The sequence below is a fragment of the Schistocerca piceifrons genome, chromosome 1 (genome assembly GCF_021461385.2).
Source record: "Schistocerca piceifrons isolate TAMUIC-IGC-003096 chromosome 1, iqSchPice1.1, whole genome shotgun sequence".
NCBI classification, from domain to species: Eukaryota; Metazoa; Arthropoda; class Insecta; order Orthoptera; family Acrididae; genus Schistocerca; species Schistocerca piceifrons.
This window is the reverse complement of record NC_060138.1, coordinates 70349311-70373988: the sequence shown is the minus strand read 5'-3', so window position 1 is coordinate 70373988 and position 24678 is coordinate 70349311. Positions and strand designations below refer to the sequence as shown.

Here is a 24678-nt window from a genome sequence, read left to right as displayed (position 1 = left end):
ACGGCATCCTCCGCCCAGTCCCGCAGGTTACTTGCTTGTGACAAGTTGGGGGATGTTAACGTTACTATTACACCACATAAGAGTTTAAATATGGTCCAGGGTGTTATTTTCCATAGGGATCTTCTTTTGCAGTCTGATGACGAGCTGCGCGCCAACTTAGAACGTAGAGGTGTTCATTTCGTCCGGCGCGTTCATCGGGGTCCGAGGGACAATCAGGTTGCTACCGGTGCTTTCATCTTGGCCTTCGAGGGTGATACGTTGCCGGAAAAGGTCAAGGTGATGGTCTACCGATGTGACGTCAAGCCCTATATCCCTCCCCCGATGCGGTGCTTCAAATGCTGGAAGTTCGGCCATATGTCTTCCCGCTGCACTTCCAGCCTCACATGTCGAGATTGCGGACGCCCATCTCATCCCGATACTCCATGTGCCCCGCCTCCCATCTGCGTCAACTGCGGGGAGCACCATTCACCTTGCTCGCCTGACTGCAAAGTCTTTCAGAAAGAGCGCAAAATCATGGAATATAAGACCCTGGACCGGCTGACCTATACTGAGGCCAAAAGGAAATATGACAGACTCCATCCTGTGAGAATGACATCTTCTTATGCAGCTGCTACAACAACTGTGCCAGCTCCATCAGTTTTGAGACTTCCAGCCATCTCGATAAGCAGTAAGACTCCTCCTGCCCCCTTGCCCGTGGGGAGCTCTACCCAACCGGTTGCTCCTGCACCACCTACCTCAGGAGCAACCTCCTCCCACCCATCGGGGACATCCGTCCCCGCTTCTCAGCCGGAGAAGCGTCTAACTTCTTCGGCTACTCTCGCCCGTAAGAGTTCCCTTGGGACCCTCCCTTCCCAGGGTTCCACCAGCGGGAAGGATGACGGGCGCCAGTGGCATAAGTCCTCACCAGCGGCCGGGCGTAGGGCTTCACGATCCTCCTCTGTCCCGGAGACTGAATCGGTGAAGCCTTCCCAGCTGGTGAAACCCAAGGTTCAGCGAGAGAAGTCCAAGAGAAAGACCTCTAAGGCCACAGAACTTGCGGTGGCACCAACCCCACCGCACCTTTCGCGCTCTGCGTCTGAGAATGAACTCGAGATTCTAGCGTCCGCTGAGGACCTTGATCCCGCTGGTCCCTCAGACGTCATGGATGCCTCTCGTACGGGTACTGAATCGGTGGCAGTGAGTGAACAAGCGGCATAAATTGCCTTCCCAGTCCTTTCATGCCTTTCTCAGCCATGGACAATATCATCCTCCAGTGGAACTGCGGCGGTTTTTTCCACCATCTAGCTGAGCTCCAACAACTTATCAGCCTTCACCCTTTCTTCTGCATTGCTCTGCAGGAAACTTGGTTTCCAGCAATGCGAACCCCCGCCCTCCGTGGCTATCGGGGTTATTATAAGAACCGGGCAGCATATGAAAGGGTGTCGGGTGGCGTCTGCCTCTATGTCCTTCACACTCTGCACAGCGAGTCTGTCCCTCTCCAAACACCTTTAAAGGCTGTCGCTGTTCGGGTGTGGACGCCACAGGCTGTTACCGTCTGCAGTCTTTATCTTCCACCGGATGGTGATGTCTCGCAGCATGTCCTGGCTGCGCTGATAGCCCAATTGCCGCCGCCCAACGCCCATAACCCTCTGTGGGGTGGGTCAGTGGCAACAGGTCGAGGCGCCATCGTTGAGCATTTATTGTCGCAGCTCGATCTCTCGATATTAAATGATGGTGCCTTCACACACTTCAGTGTGGCGCATGGCACATACTCCGCCATTGACCTTTCAATCTGTAGCCCTAGCCTCTTACCGTCTGTCCAATGGAGTGTGCATGACGACCTGTGTGGTAGTGACCACTTTCCGATCTTTCTGTCACTACCACAGCGTCACTCTCCTGGGCGCCCTAGCAGATGGGCTATGAATAAGGCTGACTGGGACTTGTTCTCCTCCACTGCCGCTCTTGAGCCTCTCTCTAATGACGACATTGATGCGGTGGTTCAATCGGTCACCACCGGCATCGTTACTGCCGCCGAATCTGCCATTCCCCGCTCCTCTGGGTCCCCTCGGCGGCGGACTGTGCCTTGGTGGTCGCCTGAGATCGCTGCAGCGATTACAGATCGCCGGCGGGCGCTACAGCGTCACAAGCGACATCCCTGCATTTGAACACCTGATCACCTTCAAACGGCTGCGTGCGCGGGCCCGCCGCCTTATCCGCCAAAGCAAGCAGGAGTGCTGGGAGCGGTACGCGTCCACCATTGGCCTCCATGTCACTCCGTCGCAGGTCTGGGCCAAGATTCGACGCGTCTACGGCTATCGGCCACCTGTCAGCGTCCCTGCGCTCTCACTGAATGGAGCAGTTGTACTGACTCCGACGTCATTGCAAACCAAACCACTTAGCAGAGCATTTTGCTATGATTTCCGCTTCTGCGAATTACCCTAAGGCCTTCCGCTCCATTAAAGAGCGGATGGAACGTCGGAGCCTTTCGTTTCGCACCCACCATCCAGAATCGTACAATGTTCCATTCAGTGAGTGGGAATTCCGCAGTGCCCTTGCCGCTTGTCCTGATACCGCTGCTGGACCAGATAGCATCCACTGCCAGATGCTGAAACACCTCTCAGTGGACTGCCAGCGATGGCTCCTCGACCTTTACAATCGTATTTGGGTCGAGGGTGAGTTTCCGTCGCAGTGGCGGGCGAGTATCATTATCCCCATTCTGAAACCAGGTAAGAACCCTTTGGTGGTGGACAGCTACCGCCCCATTAGCCTCACCAACGTTCTTTGCAAGCTTCTTGAACGGATGGTGAGCCGGCGCTTGACTTGGGTACTGGAGTCTCGGGGCCTTCTGGCTCCATCTCAGGGTGGGTTCCGTAAAGGCCGCTCCGCCGCCGACAATCTGGTGAGCCTGGAGTCGGCCATCCGTGCTGCCTTTGCCCGCCGTCAGCATCTGGTCGCTGTCTTTTTCGATATGCGGAAGGCGTACGATACGACATGGCGTGATCACATCCTTTCTACGCTTCATGGATGGGGTCTTCGGGGCCCTCTGCCGATCTTTATCAGAAATTTTCTGTCGTATCGTACCTTCCGCGTGCAAGTCGCAGCCTCATATAGTTCCACCCACGTCCAGGAGAACGGTGTGCCACAGGGTTCTGTTTTAAGTGTCTGCCTGTTTTTAATAGCCATTAACAGGCTCGCTGCGGCCGTGGGAAATTCTGTCTCTGCTTCCCTGTATGCTGACGACTTCTGCCTTTATTACAGCTCTACTGGCATTGCAGCTGTTGAACGTCAGCTACAGGGTGCTATCCGCAAGGCGCAGTCTTGGGCTGTAGCTCATGGGTTCCAGTTTTCGGCAGCCAAGACCTGCGTAATGCATTTCTGCCGGCGACGCACTGTCCACCCGGAGCCGCGGCTTTATCTTGCCGGCGAACTTCTTTCAGTGGTGGAATCACACAGGTTTTTGGGGGTGGTTTTCGATGCCTGGTTGACTTGGCTGCCTCATATCCGGCAGCTTAAACAGGCGTGTTGGCGGCATCTAAATGCTCTGAGATGCTTGAGCCACACCCGCTGGGGCGCCGACCGATTTACCCTGTTGCGGCTCTACCAGGCGTTAATCCAATCCCGTCTGGATTATGGGAGCCTGGCTTATGGCTCAGCATCCCCCTCTGCGTTGCGGGTGCTGGACCCAATACTACACAGCGGGATCCGACTTGCCACTGCTGCCTTCCGCACCAGCCCTGTGGACAGCGTCCTTGTTGAGGCAGGTGTCCCTCCACTGCGGGTGCGACGCCAACAATTACTGGCTGCTTATGCTGCCCATGTTTTTAGCTTGCCCGGGCATCCAAATTACCGTGTCCTGTTCCCGCAGTCGGTCGTCCATCTGCCGGACCGTCGGCCCCGGTCGGGTTGGCCGATCGCCGTACGCATCAAGGAGCTTCTCTGCGGGCTTGGGTTTTTCCCTGTTCAACCCCCTTTCCAGGCGCCCCTGCGTACACCCCCGTGGTGTGTTCCTCGCCCTTGCCTTCGGCTCGACTTGGCACAGGGCTCGAAGGACTCGGTCCCTCCAGAGGCCTTCCTCCGCCGCTTTTATTCCATCCTGGCCACGTATCAGGGCTCTGGAATTGTTTACACCGACGGTTCGATGGTTGCTGGTCGTGTCGGGTATACGCTAACTATAGGGGACCATTCCGAACAACGGTCCTTGGCGGCTGGCTGCAGCGTTTACACTGCTGAGCTAGTCGCCATCTTTCGAGCCCTAGAGTATATCCTCTCCTGCTCAGGTGAGTCCTTCGTGATCTGTAGCGATTCCCTGAGCGGTTTACGAGCTCTCGACCAGTGTTTTCCTCGTTCTCGTCTGGTGATGGCTATCCATGAGTCCCTGCATACTCTTGCGCGTTGCAGCCACTCTGTGGTCTTTGTGTGGACCCCGGTCATGTCGGTATCCCGGGCAATGAACATGTTGACCACCTGGCGAAAGAGGCCACGTGTAAACCATCTCTGGATGTTGGCCTCCCAGAGACTGATTTGCGGGCAGTCCTCCGCTGAAAAGTTTTTGCGCTTTGGGACGCTGAATGCCGCGATCGGATCACACCCAATAAACTCCGTGCCATTAAGGAGACGACGACTGTGTGGCAGTCATCCATGCGAGCCAACCGCAGGGAATCAGTCGTCCTTTGTCGGCTCCGCATTGGCCACTCCCGCCTAACACACAGTTATTTACTGCGCCGGGAGGACCCTCCTGTATGTCGCTGCGGGGCGGCTTTGACAGTGGCCCACATTCTGTTGGCCTGCCCCCTTTTCGCTGTGGTCAGGCAGACATTTGCGCTGCCTGATACGCTCCCTGCCGTTTTATCTGATGACCCTGCTATGGCTGCCTTAGTTTTACGTTTTATTAGGGCAGGGAGTTTTTATTCTTTAATCTGAGTGTTTCTGTTTTATTTTATTGTTTTGTGTTGATTCTGGCCTTTGGTCTACGGTTTTAAACTAAGTTTTTAATGTGTTTTCGGTGGTTAGCTTTTCCATTTTTTTTGTTCCTATGGTCGGCCAACCACCGTCACACTCCATGTGATTTTATTTCGTTTTCTCTGGTCCTTGTCTGTTTCTTTTGTTCTGTGTCGTCTGTCTCCTATTCTGTTGAACATTTTTTATTCTCTGTGGGTATTTTTTAGTATTTTGGAAAAAGGGACCGATGACCTCTGCAGTTTGGTCCCTTTAATCCTTAAACCAACCAACCATTTGGTCATTCGATGATTGTCTGCAAGTGAAATGGGTTCCTTTTAGCAGAGGAAACTTTCTCTACTCTTTTGACCGTGTTGTTGAAGCAGGTTCTACAGCAAACATTGACCACCAATTGTTTGAAGTCCTATACATGCTTGTAGTATGTAATAGTTCATCACAGAATCCTTTGATCAAAATTAAATATGCGCAATTGCTTTTGAAAAGCAACAGACTGTATTATGGCCATTACTAAACTCCACATTAACATCACATATTGCTTGTGAATCGCAAAAAATACAATAACAATGACCGTTTCGTTGCACACACTTCCTTACATGTCCTCTTGTTATCCTGCCTTGTAACGAAGTCCCATCACATTATGATTTTCTTGCGCAGGTGAAACGCACCACCTTGCGATATACATTAACTTTAGACTAATAATAGTAGGAGGGTCGTTGAACCGTCAGCTGATCGATCCACGACCACTGGCTAGCATGGGCCAAGGGATATTACAAGACGTGGTTGATTTCCTACTTTATCCTTGTTCAGCATGAACTTTTCCTTCATTGCTGGTGACATCACTGTGATTAAAAGGAAGAAACCTGCTTCAGGAGCTATTTTGCTTTAGTATTTTGTTGACTTTTTATTAAAATGCTCAGATGAAGAGAGATGTTACTTTTGCATACAAACAAAATTTGTGTGTGATACAGTGTGCAGTGGCATGGCAATCTTTGTTTTGTTTGTTTTTATTACTTCTTATAGATGCCTGCATGTTCTGAGCTGATGTTTCTCATATTTTGTTATTTTGCTCTCTTCCTTTTTTAAATATATTTGGGAATATTATGTAATACTGAAATTTATTTTGGGAGTTGTAGTAATTAGCATGGTTCTGAAAGAACAAATTGCTTTTTTGTTCACAAACTATAAAAACACGTCTGCATGAATATTTATTTTTTACTTTTCAAAGTTTTTTTTCAGAGTGTTCTTATGCAATTTCTTACAATCTGATTGCAGTGATGAATCTTTTCTTTCCACTCGAGCTTTGAGTCACAGCTTATTGTCTTCTCGACAACAATGTGAGTCTTTATATATTGTTTTTTTATTAGTATATTGTGAGTTATTATTTATTTCATCTTTTGCTTGTGATAATGTAGTTAACATTACTCTCATAGGTAGTTAACCTGAATTGAATATTTAAGATTTGTTGAGATAAGTATTCGTATAGGTTATGCATGAGCACCGATAGTAGTTTTGTTTGTAATGTATATTGGCTGTTCCAGAGTGGTGCTACCTCAGAGAAAGTCTTAGTTCTGTGAACAACCATAGCAAAAATCTGAATTGCTGATCTTGGCTATATATGACACTATACTGTTAAGGAGCAGGATTCATTTTATTAAAGACTCAGTTTGCTGCATCGAATAACTTGCATTTTTGAATGGGGTTACAGAACTTTTTGCCCAAATAATTTGTGATTGTCTCTGTTAGTTTTCTCTTATTTGTGATACTTCAGATACTTGCCTTTTAATGTCAAGAGAGTCCATAGCAAGCATTTTCTGCATGCTTGTTCTTAATTGATTTTCATGAAATAGGTATCGTCAGGGAGAGCATTTGGGGAGAAGAGAAACAGGCCCTGCCCTATTCTGGGAATGCCAAGGAACAAGTGGCATAGGCTCCACATTGTCCATATAATGATGCCAACAAAAGAAAAACAACCTGTTTTTTACAGTCTGTACAACACTTATCTCATTCCATAAAGCAGAGGAATATTGTTAAAATTGTTCCTAAAAATATTTATGTCATTATCTACATGATGAAGCAAGCATCAGTGTCATAACTACTTTCTTGCAAGTCATGTGTTTTGCCTGGCCATTTTAGTATTAGTTCATTGATACATCATGTTCCATATATCTGTTCACAAAAGAGAGTTTTCATGGATGAGGAACAAGTCAAGGTATATATTAACAAGCAGAAGTAACCACTTCTGAATACACTGTGAAGTGTGTTAATAACAACAAATTGTTGCTTGCACTTATCTACACAAACTCATGATTCAAATAATTACTTTGAGATTACTTTGTATGTGTATTTTGTTGTTGTCGTTCCTCCTCTCCCTTGCCTTTTCTCATTGCTCTATAGGGAAGCATCATTATATGGTTTTTGGCAATTCTAGAGACCTGGAGACACTAAAAGATTTCAGATTGATAATATAATGTCAGCACAGAGGTTTTGTACTCAGATTTAAAACTGTAAAACATTTCCAGGGGCAGATGGGGGCTCTGAACACAATTTATTGCTTATGAACTGTTGATTAGAGCTGAATAACCTGCAAAAAGGTAAAAAAATTAATGATATGGGACCTGGATAAACTTAAAGAACCAGAGGTTGTTTAGAGTTTCAGAGGGAGCATTAGTCAATGACTGACGTAAGCAGGGAAAAGGAATGCAGTAGAAGCCAAATGGGTAGCTTTGAGAGATGAAATAGTGAAGGCAGCAGAGGATCAGTTAGGTAAAAAGACAAGGCCTAGTAGAAATCCTTCAATAGTAGGAGATGTTAAATTTAACTGACGAAAGGGGAAAATATAAAAATGCAGCAAGTGAAGCAGAGAAAAATGATAAAGATGTCTAAAAAAGTGAGACTGACAGAAAGTGCAAAATAGCCAATACAGATAGAAGACAAATGTAAGGGTATGTTTATAGATGTGTATATAACTAGGGGAAAAATCGATACTACCTATAGGAAAATTAAAGGGGCCTTTGGAGAGAAGAGACGCAGCTGTATGAATATCAAGAGCTGAGATGGAAGAGTGGTACTAAGCAAAGAAGGGAATGCTGAAAGGTGGAAGGAATATATAGATAGGCTGTTTTTTTATTTTTATTTATTTATTTATTTATTTATTTATTGTTCCATGGGACCAAATTAAAGAGAAGTCTCCATGGTCATGGAACGAGTCAATACATGAAATTATAACACGATAGTAGAAACAAATAAAATGAAATATAAAAAAACATATTCAGGTGACAAGTCATAAGTTTAAATAAAGAAAATCAACAATGTAACACTGGAATTTGCTTAATTTTTTAGCTCTTCCAGGAGCTCCTCGACAGAATAGAAGGACTGAATCATGAGGAAACTCTTCAGTTTAGACTTAAAAGAGTTTGGGCTACTGCTAAGAGTTTTGAGTTCTTGTGGTAGCTTATTGAAAATGGATGCAGCAGAATACTGCACTCCTTTCTGCACAAGAGTCAAGGAAGTGCATTCCACATGCCCGTTTTTAGCAAAAAATACCCTTTTTGAAATCAGAAGAATTACACCACAAAATAATAAAGCAGCATTTAGTTTCTGAACAAGATCCTGGAAATGGGCATTCCACAACAGCTTACTATCTGTCCAAATGCCTAGGAACTTGAACTGTTCTGTCTCGCTTATAATATGCCCATTCTGTCTGATCAAAATATCAGTTCTTGTTGAATTGTGAGTTAGAAACTGTAAAAACTGAGTCTTACTGTGATTTAGCATCAAATTATTTTCTACAAGCCACGAACTTATTTCATGTACTACATTATTTGATACTGTTTCAATATTACACGCAAGATCCTTCACTACGAAGCTGGTGTCATCAGCAAACAGAAATATTTTTGAATCACCTGTAATACTACAAGGCATATCATTTATATAAATAAGAAACAGCAGTGGCCCCAGCACCGACCCTTGGGGAACGCCCCACTTAACAGTACCCCATTGGGACTGAACATCACTACCACTCTCAATATTGCAGAGAATTACCTTCTGCTTTCTGTTCTTAAAGTAAGAGGCGAACCAATTGTAAGCTACTCCCCCTTACTCCATAATGGTCCAACTTCTGCAGTAATATTTTGTGGTCAACACAGTCAAAAGCCTTCGTTAAATCAAAGAAAACACCTAGCGTTCGCAACCTTTTATTTAATCTGTCCAAAACCTCACAGAGAAAAGAGAATATAGCATTTTCAGTTTTTAAACCATTTCTAAAACCAAACTGAACATTTGACAGCAAATTATGTGAATTTAAATGCTCCAGTAACCTTGTATATACAACCTTCTCAATAACTTTAGCAAACACCGATGGCATAGAAATAGGTCTAAAATTGTCAACATTATCCCTGTCTCCCTTTTTATAAAGTGGGTTCACTACCGAGTACTTTAATCGGTCAGCAAACTGACCACTCCTAAAGGAAAAGTTACAGATATGACTAAGTACTGGACTAACATACGTAGAACAATATTTCAGTATTCTGCTAGGTACCCCGTCATATCCACGAGAGTTCTTGGTCTTTAGTGATTTAATTATTAACTCAATCTCCCTCTTGTCAGTATCATGGAGGAGCGTTTCAGGTAACAGTCTCAGAACACTTTTTTCTAAGAGCGCTATATGATTCCCTGTTGGGACTAGGTTTCTATTTAGTTCACCTGCTATATTCAGAAAGTGATTATTAAATACTGTACATGTATGCGACTTATCAGTAACACGGACATTCCCACTACACACTGATTCTATATCCTCAACCTGTCTTTGCAGACCAGCCACTTCCTGTACGACTGACCATATGGTTTTAATTTTACCCTGGGACTTAGCTATTCTATCTGCATACCACATACTTTTTGCCTTCCTAATAACATTTTTAAGCACCTTACAATACTGTTTGTAATGGGCTGCTGCATTTAGATTTTGACTGTTTCTAACGTTTTGATATAATTGCCACTTTGTTCTACAAGATATTCTTATCCCTTTAGTCAGCCACCCAGGCTGCCTGTTTGTGCTAGTACCCTGTTTTGAACGTTCTAATGGAAAGCAGCTTTCAAAGAGCACGAGAAAAGTCTTGAGAAAGCAATATATTTAACATCTACTGTATCAGCGCTATAAACATCTTGCCACTCTTGTTCCTTGATAAGTTTTACAAAGGTCTCTACATCAACTGGATCAGCTTTCCTAAACAGCTGATGACTATATTTTAACACGTGTTGCAGCACAAAAATCTTTTACAGTTAAAATTTGTGCATCGTGATCTGAAAGGCCATTCACCTTTTTGCTAACAGAATGCCCTTCCAGTAATGAGGAATGAACAAAAATGTTGTCTATGGTTGTTCTACTGTTCCCTTGCACTCTAGTTGGAAAGAATACGGTTTGCATAAGATTATATGAATTAAGGAGGTCTACCAGCATCCTTTTCCTTGCACAATCACTTATACAATTAATATTGAAGTCACCACATATAACAAACTTTTTGTATTTTCTATAAAGTGAACCAAGAACCTCCTCTAGCTTTAGCAAAAATGTTGTGAAATCGGAGTCTGGGAATCTATAAATAACAACAGTTAGAAGTTTAGCTCCATTAAATTTAACCACACCTGCACAGCATTCAAACACCTTTTCAGTGCAGTACTTCGATACATCAATTGACTCAAATGGGATGCCGGGAAGTGTACAAAAGAAGTGAGCTTGAAGGTAGTATTATAGAAAGGGAAGAGAACCTAGATGAAGATGAGATGGGAGATATGATACTGAGAGAAGAATTTGACAGAATACTGAAAGACCTACGTCAAAACAAGGCCCTGGGAGTAGGCGACATTTCATCAGAACTACTGATGGCCTTGGGAGAGCCAACCATGACAGAAGTCTTCCATCTGGTAAGCAAGATGTATGAGACAGACGAAATACCCTCAGACTTCAAGGAGAATGTAATAATTCTGATTCCAAAGATAGCAGATGCTGAAAGGCATGAATATTACCAAACTACCAGTTTAATAAGTCACGCTGGCAAAATGAGAGCACAAATTATTTACAAGAATGAAAAAACTGGTAGAAGGCAACCTTGAGGAAAATAAGTTTGGATTACAGGGAAATGTAGAAACACATGAGGCAATGTAGATCCTATGACTTCTCATGGAAGATTGGTTTAGGAAAGGCAAACCTGTGTTTATTGTGTTTCACAGTGTTGACTGGAATACTTTCTTTGAAATTCTGATGATAGGAGGGATGAAGTACAGGGAGTGAGAGGCCATTTACAACTTCTGAAGCCTGATGGATGTATAGTAGTTGAGAGGCATGAAAGGGAAAAGTGGTTGAGGGACGGGGTGAGAGAGGGTTGTGGATTATCCCCAATGTTATTCAATCTGTGCAATGAGCAAACAGTACAGGAAACCAAAGACATATATGGAGAAGAGATTAAAGTTCAGGGAGAAGAGAGAAATACTTTCAGGTTTACCGATGATTTAATTCTGTCAGACAGCAAAGCACTAGGAAGAGCAGTTGACCATAATGGACAATGTATTGAGACGATGTGAGATGAACATCAGCAGAAGCAAGGCAAGGGTAATGGAATGTAGTTAAATTAAATCAGGCGATGTTGAGGAAATTAGATTAGGAAACAAGACTATTAAAGTGTTATATGAGTTTTGCTATTTGGGGAGTAAAGTAAGTGATGGTGGCCAAAGCAGAGAGGATGTAAAATGTAGACTGGTAATGGAAAGAGAAGCATTTTTGAAGTGTAGAATTTTTTTAACATTGAATATAGGTTTAAATGTTAGGAAGTGTTTTTTGGAATATGTATGTAAATCTGGAAGTGAAGTGTGGACAGTAAACAGTCTAAACAGACAGCAATAGAAGCTTTTGAAATGTGGTGGTACAGAAGAATGCTGAACATTATATGGATAGGTAATGAACTGATGAGGAGGAACTGAATAGGGTTGGGGAGAAAAGAAATTTGTGTCACAACTAGACTAAAAGAAAGGTTTATTTGATGGGCCACATTCTGAGACATCAAGGGATCACCAATTTACTATTGGTGAGTAGTGTGGGGGGTAAAAGTCATAGAGGGAGACCAAGAGATGAATGCAGGTAAGCTGATTCAAAAGGATGTAGGTTGCAGTAGTAATTTGGAAATGAAGAAGTTTGTGCAGAATAGAGTAGCATGGAGAGCTGTATCAAACCAGTCTTTGGGCAGAAGACCAGAACAACAACAACAACAAAGTGACAGTTGGTTCCCGGATATCCTTCCTGACGCTACTACTCTATACCTGGGACAGAGCTTATGTACGCCATCTGTATGCATCTAAAGGAAATCTCAGATTCAAGTGTATGATGTTTCCTAAATATTTGCATAGCATGTATTTGACCTTGGTATTTATTTAATTTGATATGAGAAGCCACGTAAAAAGCACATACAGGCTGGCTGATTCACCAAGTTGTTAATCTGCAAGGTGGATTCAAACCACAGCACGCACAAATTCCAGAAGCAGACACTAATACACGTGACTATATGGGCACATTTTACTCTATGCGCGCGCGCACGTGTGTATTTGTTTTAGGAGAAAAAAAAAACTTGCTTTGAGAAAAGCCACTGCTCCACCTCGTATACTACCCCGTTGCTGTTTTCATCTAATAAATTAAACAAAGCATGTATGTAACCTCACACAGCTCACAATTAACCATCTATACCCTGGCAAAATCAGGATAAATCTAAAACAGATGTTAGGGTTATGCAGAGTCCAAGTATTCAGATAGCATGAAGAAGGAATGGGTAATGAGGTGACCGCAGAAGGAATGGGTAATGAGGTATTCTTTTACTTTGTTGTTAAATATTTGGGGATTGTCGATTTCCTGCCTAATGTCCACTGAAAACCTGTTGCAGACTTTTTCCCCAGAATATAAAATCCATTCTGAATCCTTGAGAGGAATGCATAGTTCTATGTAAATTATTTCTACTTCTAGTATTGTGGTTTTGAATAGCAGATTCACCCTAATTTCATACTTGTCATTAGCCACAAATACCAGTGTGGGGTGTGGGCTATGTGTTAGCATAGTTGCATGAAGTGGAGCGTGCCAAATTTTTGATTATCACATTTATCCAATATTTACATTGCATACTGCTGTACAATAAATACTTTCTCAAATTAGCTGGAATGCCACAGATAATTATGTCATAGGGTAGAACTGAGTGAAAGTATGCTAGCATTCCTTTGTGCAGGTCAATACAGTAGAGAGATTTCTAAGTACAAAGCAGTCAGAACTGAGCCTTATGGTTAACTTATCCACATGCTGGTATCACTGCAGTTTATTATCCATCTGGGCGCTGAGAAACTTTATAATGAAGCCTCATCCCATTGAGGCCTACTTCTGGTACATGTAAGTCATTTTTATTTGTTTGGAATTCCATAATATGAGGGCTTTTTTAATTAAAGGAAAATTCAATCAAGAAAATTAATAAACTACATCATACAGGTGCTGGTCAGTACTTACTTCAGAAGGCACAATGTTTAGTACGATCAGTAGACACATATAAAAGTAAAATTGACATGCTGCCTACCTTGTGGAACTTTCAGTTCCTTCCTCTGGGAGGAGATAGGGCTAGGTTCAGGAAAGTTCAAAAGTAAGGTGAGGTCAGTCAGACACCAAGTTGAGAGACAAATGGTTCAAATGGCTCTGAGCACTATGGGACTCAACTTCTGAGGCCATTAGTCCCCTAGAACTTAGAACTAGTTAAACCTAACTAACCTAAGGACATTACACACATCCATGCCTGAGGCAGGGTTCGCACCTGCAACCGTAGTGTTCTCGTGGTTCCAGACTGCAGTACCTAGAACCGCACGGCCACTTCGGCCGGCGATGAGAGACACTCTTGCACAATGAAGATGAGGTTATAGACATATATGAAGGTAGAAGTTGTAGCAAAATCATAACTTTTGCAACAGTTAGTTCCTTTCTTGGTGAAAATAAGGAGACCTCTAGACTAATTTTACTGCCTTCAACTTAATTTTTGCCTACACGTCCTTTCTATGGATGAGTCTCTTCTGATACTGGCACACAAGTGACCTGGCCTTCCTTTATACCTTTCCAACCTATCCCTCTCTCATCTTTGAGGAAGACTTCTTATGTCCCTCCAGCCAATCACCATCTGAGCTTCTCTCTGCCAACCGGAAAGGTCCAAGAAGTCAAACAAAGGCAAACAGTCTTCTCCATCTCCGACTCGAAGATACTCTTTGATGGTGTCACTGTGTGATACCCTCACCTTGGCGACATCTGTGTAGGTGGTGTGCACCATCATCCGTTTTTCTGCCCTAGACTCCACAGGCCGACAGCATGAGAATGCTGACGCTTCTGTAGACCTTGTGAAGCAGTAACCTCCTGCCTCTGTGCCCTGTAACAGCAAGTCTTTGAAGGCTGTCACTTTGCATCTGCGAGTCTTTGAAGGCTGGCACTCTTCAACTGCCGAGGTGACACCCCTTCATTTGTTCCTCATTATGACTCTCCTCGAATGGAACATTCAGTCTTCGATCCAACAAAGAGGATTTACAGCTGCTCTTAGAATTGCAGCATCCACTTGTTCTCTGCCTTCAGGAAACAAAATGGGATCCTCATGACCACTCTGAGCTCTCGCAATTCTTTCTGGTCTGTTTTGATCTTTCTCCCCTCGAGGATGCCATTCCATATCATGGGGAAGTCATGCTGCTCATATGGGATGATGATCATAATCAACCCATCTCCCTGACTATCCCCCTTCAAGCTGTTAAAGTTCGCCTTTTCCTTCCTCACTTGACCTTTTCCCTTTCTACCGCTTACATCCCTCCATCATTCGATGTTACCAGGGAAGACTTCCTCCAACTTATTTTGCAGCTACCTCACCCCTTTCTGCTGCTCAGTGACTTTAATCTGCACCATTCCCTTTGGGTTCTCCTAGACCCTGTCCGAAGGTGCCCTCTTGGCTGATCTTCTCAATCAACTTAACCTCTTCTGTCTTAACAGAGGAACACCCACATTCCTTTCAGACTCCACAAGCACCTGTTTCCATTTGGACCAATCCTTCTGCACTACCCAGTTCGACCATTGTCTTGAGTGACCTGTTCTCTGACACATACTTGAGCGACTATTTCCCATGTGCTATCCGTTTGCTGACTCCTACCCCACCTATGTGCACACGCAAATGGCAGCTTACTAAGGCTGACTAGACGCTTTACCCCACCCTGGCGACCTTTGACGCACATTTCCCCAATTGTAATGACAAACCGCGCGAGGTGGCGCAGTGGTTAGCACACTGGACTCGCATTCGGGAGGACGACGGTTCAATCCCGTCTCCGGCCATCCTGATTTAGGTTTTCCGTGATTTCCCTAAATCGCTTCAGGCAAATGCCGGGATGGTTCCTTTGAAAGGGCACGGCCGATTTCCTTCCCCATCCTTCCCTCACCTGAGCTTGCGCTCCGTCTCTAATGACCTCGTTGTTGACGGGACGTTAAACACTAATCTCCTCCTCCTCCTCCTTGTAATGACAAGACAGAATATCTTACAAACACTATTCTTATACTAACAATGAGATAGAGGGGCTGGCCAGTACTTACTTCAGCTCAGTACAGCCGATAGATACACAAAACAGAACAGAAAATTTATGTTCCTAGCTTTCGGCACTTTGTTCCTTCATCAGGGAGGAGAGAGGGGAAAGAAAGGGAAGAAGGGAAAGTGGATTTAGTTACTCACAACCCAGGTTGTTGCTTCATAACCTGGGTTGTGAGTAACTGAATGCCCATATCCATAAATATCTTCAGGAAAATGATTGGATGGCTCATGTAAAAAGACCATGGGTTATATCTTAACCCTTCCTTTTTCAGCCGAGCTAGTGCCCCACCTCCTCAATGATCTTTATGCTGGTGAGATATTAAACTTCAACTATGTTTTGCCCTTCAAGTGTAATATAAGTGTTATTCTTTCTTACCAGCAGAGTAAATCTTACTGAACTCTTTCAGCATAGCTGTGATTGTGTTTAAAGGTGTAGTAAGGCTAGCTGAGATACATTTCAGTTAGGCCAATAGTCATTCTGCTTCTGAAGAGACAGTCATACCATTCATCAATCTTTTTGATCCCATTTTGTAAATGTTTTAAGAGTATTGCCAACATGTTTTTCTTGTAATTGTTTAGATTTGAGCTGCAGAACATGACATTGTAACCAAGCAATTGCATAACTCAGTTTTATTCTAGTGTGTGTTCATCAGAGCAGTGTGAAATAAATTTTTAGAAAATAACTTATGCTTTGATGCATTTCCAGTATAATGTGTGTTCACTTTTGTGCTATCTTTTGATAAAACTAATTAACTCATAATTAGTGGAGTTGTCTCTGTTTTCCATTTTGCATAACATGTATTGTTTTTGTTTAACACATTCTGAGAACTCTTTTATCATTGACTATAGATGGCTGCTCGCATGATTAAAGAGGCAATGGATAAAAAGTTTGGACCATCCTGGCATGCTGTTGTTGGTGAAGGCTATGGCTTTGAAATATCTTATGAGTGCAAGAATCTTTTGTACATGTTTTTTGGTGGTAATGTTGGTGTCTGTGTTTGGAAATGCTCTTGAATCTCCATAATATACATGTACTTGACTGACTGGTGGTGGTGGTGGTGGTGGTGGTGGTGTAGCCCTTGATTTATCAATTGTGCATGAATAAAAGTTTCCGGCTGTCAACTTGTGGAGAGATGAAGCGCTTACCATTAAGCAAAACAGAGTAATTACAAAGTGGATTTTGCTAATAACAGGAGATGAGTGCCAAAAGAATAGTCTCAAAACAGAAATATTTGTCAATAGCACAAATGGAAAAATATACTGAACCCCCACTTTTGGGCATGGCAGCAAGAATTTTAGAATGAAATGTAAGAAGGGGAAAAGTAAAGCAAAAATTAAAATGTGGCATTTTGTTAGAAACAGTTACACTGAACGACTTGTTATTTCTACACAGATTAATTTATTCTCATGCCACATTTTTACTTTGTCTTTCTCCATTACTTTTCCTTTATAAGCACGTACTGATCTCCTGTCTGGATTGTTGCTGATATTTGTACCAGACTGCTTTGAGAGAAGAAATAGTTTGGTGTGTGCATGGTATTAAAGAATATCTTTGTGATATCCTCTTTTTTAAGACAATACAAAGATATCTATCTTACAACAGACTTTTCCCTCCATTACTGTTGCAACTTGTCTATTAACTATAGTTTCTATCTTGTTGAAAACTATTGCAGGTTTAATGCATTTAGCACACACTGTACAGAATGAATATATCTGCACTCTATTATTATATATTATTATTATTATATTAACAATGGAAATGAGTTACTTGTGCATTATTAACAGCATTTGTTAACAGTACAAATATTACTCTTTTGGTACAGCCATTTCATTTTGTTCGCTATGTTACTTATAGGAGGCTGGTATCAGTGCATGATCTATGAATATATTTTGGTAAACAGCATATTTTATTTTACATTTATTTGTAATTATCCTTAATATTTACCTATCAGTTATGTTATTGTTGAGGTAATTGTATGGTAAGGATATGTAAGTATATTTTACATTATGTAACTACCTGATACATTTTGTATAAATAATTATTTTCCTGTTGTGGTGAAATTTTCTAATGAAGCTCCTCCTGAAAAAGGTGGGGAGGGGAGAAAGCACAGGAATGCAACATTGCCTAAAGACATAAGTTTATATGTAAGTGGTAGACATCACAAGGAAAATACAACCACAAAGTATAATGTACTGCAAAGGTAACGAAAGCATTGAATCTGCAAGGTAGTGATTTTATGTTCAATGAAGAAGGAGGAAGCATTAATAAATTAGTTTTTAAAAAGCAGATATGTTGCTGCAGTGCACAAATTAGTAGCTCATTATGTCTTTAATGTTGTTATTAATGATAATGGAACTTACTGGTTGGAATAGTTAGAAAAAGAGCCAGAGCTTAAATGCTTATGTTACATAATCTCATTATTAATACTTTCTGAAGCCATAAAATCTTTTCTTGAGATAACAAGGCTGGTATTGAGAAAGTAAGTTAATATGAAGTAAACCTTAATCATGCAGAGATAGCATTGATTCAATGAAAAGAATATAATTTCCTCAAGGGTCTGAGTTAGCCTGTTACTTAAATGTTCCATGTACTTTGGAGATGCATGAGCATGAGCAATAAAATTATATCAAGGGATTTAATGTTATCAACAAACAAAGAAAAGTTTCAGCGACTGACGTGTACTGACTGTTCTGGACATTGTCAACATCAGCTGATGGTGCTGTTCTGAAGATGGCCTAAGACTAGGCCAAAACTGCTCATTTTAAATAAAATAACCATCACAATTTAAACTGTTTTTTTTTTTCAACTATTTTATAAACAAAATTTGTATCTGTTTGAGATTCAGAGTGCAAAAGCCCTAGAAGATGGTTCTTGTGACATGTAAGATGTTTTCTTATCTCACTGATATATTGCCATATTTCGTAAGTGCGTTTTCATGTTTGCAGTTAGAAAGATAAATCTTGATACAAAGAGCAGCAGTCAAACATCTTAGTTTGGTGTAGCTATGAAATAATGTTTGAAGAAGTTGGTTTGGCAATAATTGAATTGACTTTGTTATTGTATGTAATGATAGTTAGTTAATATGCTCATTATCAAAGCTGATTTTCATTACAATTTCTTGTTAACATTATGACCTTCATTCCTTCTCTTGTATGTCTACTACTATACTTGTGTTCTGTGTAAAGCTGCACATTTTGTACATGTTTATGTGCATATTTTTATAAGATTTTAAAAGAACTGAATCAATTAGACATTGATTTGTTAACATCAAGAAAGAGTGTAAAATGACTGTCAACCATATAAGTGAAAGACTCTTAAGTTTTTCTATGCATATATGAACACAGGAATATGTGTCTACTCTCCTCTCCTCTACCCCACATCTCTTGCATAGAGACTTGTATACTCCAGTGTTGAAGTCCATGCAAGAGTAATGTACATCACTAAATATTGACTTCTAGGTGGAAAAATGGAACAGAGTATATTAATATAAAGCAACTTTTGGGATGCAAATGGTTAGGAGAAAAAATTGATGATCTTACAAGAAAGTGTCAGTGGAAGTCTCAGTGTTTTGGATAGGTAATGCTTCCCTTCAATTGCTGTTCATTCCAGAAATCCAACAGGATCTCCAGTCCCTTCTTAGATTCTTAGGCCCACCCCAGAACCTCTCCCCTGAGTCTATTTGTCTCTGCACCCCTGCCGCTCCCTGCACTCCTATCATCTACATGCTTCCTGAAGTCCATAAACCAACCACCCAGGATGCCCTGTTGTGGCTAGTTACTGTGTCCCACTGAGAGAATCTCTGTTCACTTGGACCAGCACCTTCACCCTTTGCCCATAACGTAACATCATGATATGGACAGAGGGAGAGGACATGCTCTTTACATTCCTCCCAGAACCTCAACACCTTCTTCCCCATTTGCTTCATCTGGTCCTCAGTCGAACAGAGTCCACCTGCCTTAGTGTTGACTTCCACCTCAAGGATGGCTACATTGTCAGTGCCTCTGTCCATAGCAAACCTACCAACCACCAACAGTACCTCCTCTTCGGCAGCTGCACCAATTCCATACAAGAAGTCCCTTCACAGGCTAGACACCCATGGCCATTGCATCTGTAGTGATGGGCAGTCCCTCTTGAAATATAACAAATAAACATAACAAAATTACCCTCCCACTGTTGTAATGAAACAGATGTCCCATGTCTTATCTCTCCAAGTCACCTCTCGCATTCCCACTGTGCTGCCACAAAGGAGCACTCCTCCCGTGACTCAGGGCCACCAAGGACTGGAGCAACTGATCATATTCTCCACCAGGGTTTCAGCTCTGAATTGAAGAACATCCTACCCACTATTTTCCCATCCCTACTACACTGGTATTCTGCAGCCCACCAAATTTAGTAGGCAATATCGTTGCCCATCCCTACTCCACCCCAGCTTCCAACCCCTTGCCTTATGGCCTGTATCCCTGTAATAGATCTACCTGCACGGCCTGTCCCATACATCCTCCCACCAGTAGCTACTCCAGTCTGCATCTCTTATTCCATCAGAGGTAGGGCCACCTGTGAAAGCAGTCATGTGATCGTCAAACTAAGCTGCAACCTCTATGCTGCTTTCTACATGGGCATGACAAACAACAAGGTGTCTGTGTGTAGGAGTGTCAACTGACAAACTGTGGCCAAGAGACAGCTGTAACTCAAGCACCACATACTACACAGCCTTCTGTTGTACCAACGCACCCACCAATCTTTTTTCCCCTCCTCTACTTGTCCCCTTCTCTCCTTTTTTCCACATCCAGCAGCATGACACTCTCTCCACTACATCCCTGCACACTTCCACAAGTAGCATTAAACTTCTCTCACCCATAACCTCCTATCCCTCCACCTCCTCACCCTCGCCTCCTCCATACCCCACCACCCTCATGAGATGAGGCACTGCTGCAGTCCGCACACCGGCCTCAGTGGCCAGAAACAGTGACTGGGTGTCTGATTTGTGCTTGTGAGAATGTTTGTTTTCTAATGCAGAAGAAGGCATTTTGGCTGAAAGCCGGAATGTATGGCAGTCTTTTCATTGTAGCTGTCTGTGACTCAGTGTCTCTTCTGTAGGGTGAGTAGCAATGTATTCTTTTCATAATATTTTCAGCATTTCACTTGTCTCGTACATCTTGTGTGCTATGTAGTGTACCATGGCTGTTCTCCCAGGAATATCAATGAATTGGGGGGAATGTTGTGTACTTCTGATCCTTTTCCTTTAGGTTTACTTGGGTCTCATAATGATCTGTCACATTCTTCTTGCAGTATTACATCTGTCAATTTATCTTTATCTACTTCCTCTTGCCTTTCCGTAATACAATCTTCAATTTTCTGTCCTTTGTATAGCCCTCCTTTATTTGTTTGCCGGGAGAACTCTTGACATTCACACAGCTGCTTTTCTCTAAACGTTTCTTCATTTTTTTTTAATAGGCTGAACCTATCTTTCCCAGAATCATGCATGCCTCAACATATCTGCAATTCTTATCTACCTTTCCTCCTGCTTTGCCATGTTGCACTTTGTCAATCTCCTTTTGTGTACATTGGTATTCAGTATCCTCTGCTTCACTTGTGATGTTGTTATAGAGTCTACTTCCACTAATTAAATTCAGTTTCTTATGTAATAACCAGTGATTATTGTGTAGCCTTGCTTCATTCTGTTGTTCCTCCTCTGCTGCCTTCACTACACCGTGACTCAAAACTACCAGTTTGTCTCCTGCTGTGTTAACAGTTGCATAATGCTGTCTTTGAAACATGAACAGCATCTGCTTGTTAAACTTATCTAGGTACCATCTCCTCAATTTCGCATATTTCTGCAGTTTTTTTCAATTTATTCTGCTTTTCATAATAAATAAATTATAGTCAGAGTACACATCTGCCCCTGGAAGTATTTTTCAGTTTAATATCTGGTTTCACAAACTCCGTCTTGCCATTCCCTGTATATCTAACTTCAACCAGTCCATTTCTCTTTTACTCTCTCTAACCTTACCCAATTAAGATATCTTAAAATTCAGCACTCCAAACTGTAGAGCACAAGATTTGTTTGTTTTTCCTGATAAGAATTTCCTCCTAAGTAGTCTTACCTGTATATCCAAATGGAGAACTATTTTACTTCTATAATATTTTACTAAAGAGGATTCCATCATTAAGCCATACACTAGATCAGCATGTCTCAGGAAATGCAACAGCTGTGGTTTCCTCTTGCTTTCAGCCATCTACAATACCAGCATAGCAAGACTATGTTGGCTAACGTTACGACACCAGACCCATCACTCATCCAGAATGTTGTCCCTGCAATTACTGAAAAGGCTTATGGCATTCTTCAGGAACACCATGTTTACCTGGCCTCTCCACAGATATTCCTCTGATGGGTTAGCATCTATGGTACAGTATTGCTGAGTAATGGAGTACGTACATAACAAGGCGATAGAGTCATGCAAATACAGACTTCACCAGGTTAATATCTATCTTTCGTATTATTGCAGAGCTAATAAAATTGTAATATTTCACATTCCATGAGATTAAATATCTTGTTTCTTTTGTCTATAACTAAGTTCTGAAGAGCTTTCTCTAATTGCCAATAATTTTGATAGCTTTATTTTTGTTTGACCTCTTTTACTTTATTTTTGTGTTACATTTTAATCATTATGCTGGACCTCTGCCCTAGTGGCATAGCCTTTGTATGATAGAGAGAGAGAGAGAGAGAGAGAGAGAGGGGGGGGGGGTAATTGGGATCAAGATATTTGATATTTAATTTCTGTTGAAAAGATAGTGATATTGTAAAATAAAATGCATAAAACTTTCAAAATACCTTATGTTTATTCTTCGTATATAATATGGATAATTGTGTTTAAATTGTAAATCTGTCCTTAAAGTCATTGATGTGTACAGATTCGTATAAAATGTTATTTTCAGAGACTTTAAAATTTACAGCTGTTTTCATGTTTGCTAGTCAGAAGAATATTAGAAATTATGTATGAAGAAGACAGCAAAAGACGACAATATTATTTTTGAGATTGCTATGCAGTGTACAGGTAATTGTATTTATTCTACTAAAGACAATGGAAATAAAGCATTACCTAATTTTGCTTTTATTATATTTCTTAATTTTCACTTATCTGTCCCGAAATTACATGGAAACATTGTTGTTGTTTATGTGTTGGAACGCAAAAAAAACCTAATGAAAGCAAGATTTAGTCTTGCTGAGAGATGGCATACAAAAAGCCTCTTACACACTATTTTTTGTGAAATAGTAAACCATCAGGAGCAAATAAACTCTACTCCAGGTACTAAATATCAATAAAAATAAATTCTTGAACCATTCTGTCCACCAAAAATTGTTTTCTTGAACAAATTGAACATTTACATAAAAATCAATGCACATCTAAGTAGTTACAACAGAATTTGAATTATTATAATGACACAGCTTTTATGGATTTTATTGTTCGGTAACACTGGAGTTTGCTGCTAAGTATGAAAATGGCCATTAGCTGAAACTGGATAGTAATGAAAGTAAATGTTGAAGTAAATGTTCAGTTTGAACCAATAGGTTAACAGCCTTTGATGGAAAAATTAGTAGTATTTGCTAATGTCATCTCCATGTAATTATTTGTCACATGCCATGGTATTAAATGTGAACGTCCTGGCAGAGATTTTATAAGTGGGAATGTATAGTTGCAGTTGGGCCTTAGTGCCCAGAAATGAATGTGACAGTGGGTTGTCTTCCCTTGCCCCTCCTTCTGACAAGACACCAAAGCCTATAGCTTGACCAATAATTTACTTTTAAACATGCCTGCCTGCTGGTGAAGACCTTCTTTATGTGGTGAATAGCAATCTGTCCTAATTCAGTTTTTTAGTCTTTCGCATATTTTCCATTATTTGATAACATGTAGAACTTTCATACCCATCAAAATAGGGGTCCACATGAACCTGCTGTTTCAATTAAGAATGAATCAGTACTAAGTATTCTTCCTGAAAAAGGGCACTAAAATTAAACACACTGGAAAAACTAACTTGTTTTGCAGTGAAAAGCAGTATTAACAACATTTCAAGAATAATTTAAATAATCCAATAAAATTTCTCAGTAACACCCGACGGACCGAGAAGAGGAACAGTATTCCTATTCCACTTGACTACTGGGCATGACTGTTTGGCTACCCACTTGTATAAGATCTCCACTCTTGTCCCCAGAATGTGTTTTGTGTCACAAGAGTTGATTGACCGTGAATAAAGAGCGATTATAAAATTGTACAAAAGAATTGTAATGGGAAGCAAGAAGGCAAATGATAAGTCAAGTGCTAGAACATTAAAATAATAATAATAATAATAATAATAATAATAATAATAATAATATCTGTATCTGTCACACTCAGTGTTGTTACAGATAAAAAGGACTAATAAATAAAGTAAATTATGTGGTTATAATCAGTATGCAGTTCAACCTGGCCCAGTGTGCATCCAAAATAACGGTCTCATAACTTACGTAAACTTGCACTGAATGAGCGTGAACAAAGTCCTCAAGTAGGAAGATTTTCACAGGTTAACGCAGGTTCCTTGTGCATACCTGTCCTTGCTGCAGCTGCTTATGGCATTGTACACTGTGTATACAGGGTGTTCGGAAATTCCCATTACAAACTTGTAGGACTTGGTAAAGGGGAGTGAGTAGAAAATGTTTTAGCAATTATTAACAATTTGAAAGGAACATCCAATTACCACATAAACACATTTGTTAATGCTTACATATTACTTGTTTACATTATTCCAAAACAAAAAAGAACCCAGCATACTGAACATACGGAACACTACTGATGCATCTCAACAGTCACTCAAAGTGCTGACCGCCAACATTGTTACAGACATTGTACCTATGAATCATGTCCTTGTACACACTCTCCATCCTACCTGTTGTCTCTTCAGTTTCTAGTGCAGCAGCAAGAAGTCGTGCCAGCAGATCTTCCTCTGTCTGTCTCTACAGTAGTGTCATAAATTAAACTTTGCACATGACCCCACAAGTAGTATTCCATAGCAGGTAAATTCAGCGATCGCGGTGGCCACACAGTTGGACCACCAAAGCCTATCCACCTTTTACCATTTGTCAGCTGA

At 41.6% G+C, this 24678-nt stretch overlaps 1 protein-coding gene across 3 annotated transcripts in view; it reads left to right on the top strand.

Annotated features, from left to right (window-relative positions):
• LOC124798328 (dynein axonemal light chain 4-like) overlaps nt 1–21001 on the top strand; it is a 47404-nt gene extending 26403 nt beyond the window's left edge. For 2 of the 3 annotated variants that reach the window (XR_007016937.1, XR_007016936.1), the window contains 2 exons: nt 6208–6269; nt 16404–21001. Coding sequence is in view for 1 of the 3 variants with exons in the window: in XM_047261681.1 (XP_047117637.1) it covers nt 16404–16568 (165 nt within the window). In the remaining 2 variants the exon portion in view is untranslated. The remainder of the gene's footprint in view (nt 1–6207; nt 6270–16403) is intronic. The other variant, XM_047261681.1, reaches the window with a different exon arrangement.
• Nucleotides 21002–24678: the final 3677 nt, after the last annotated feature.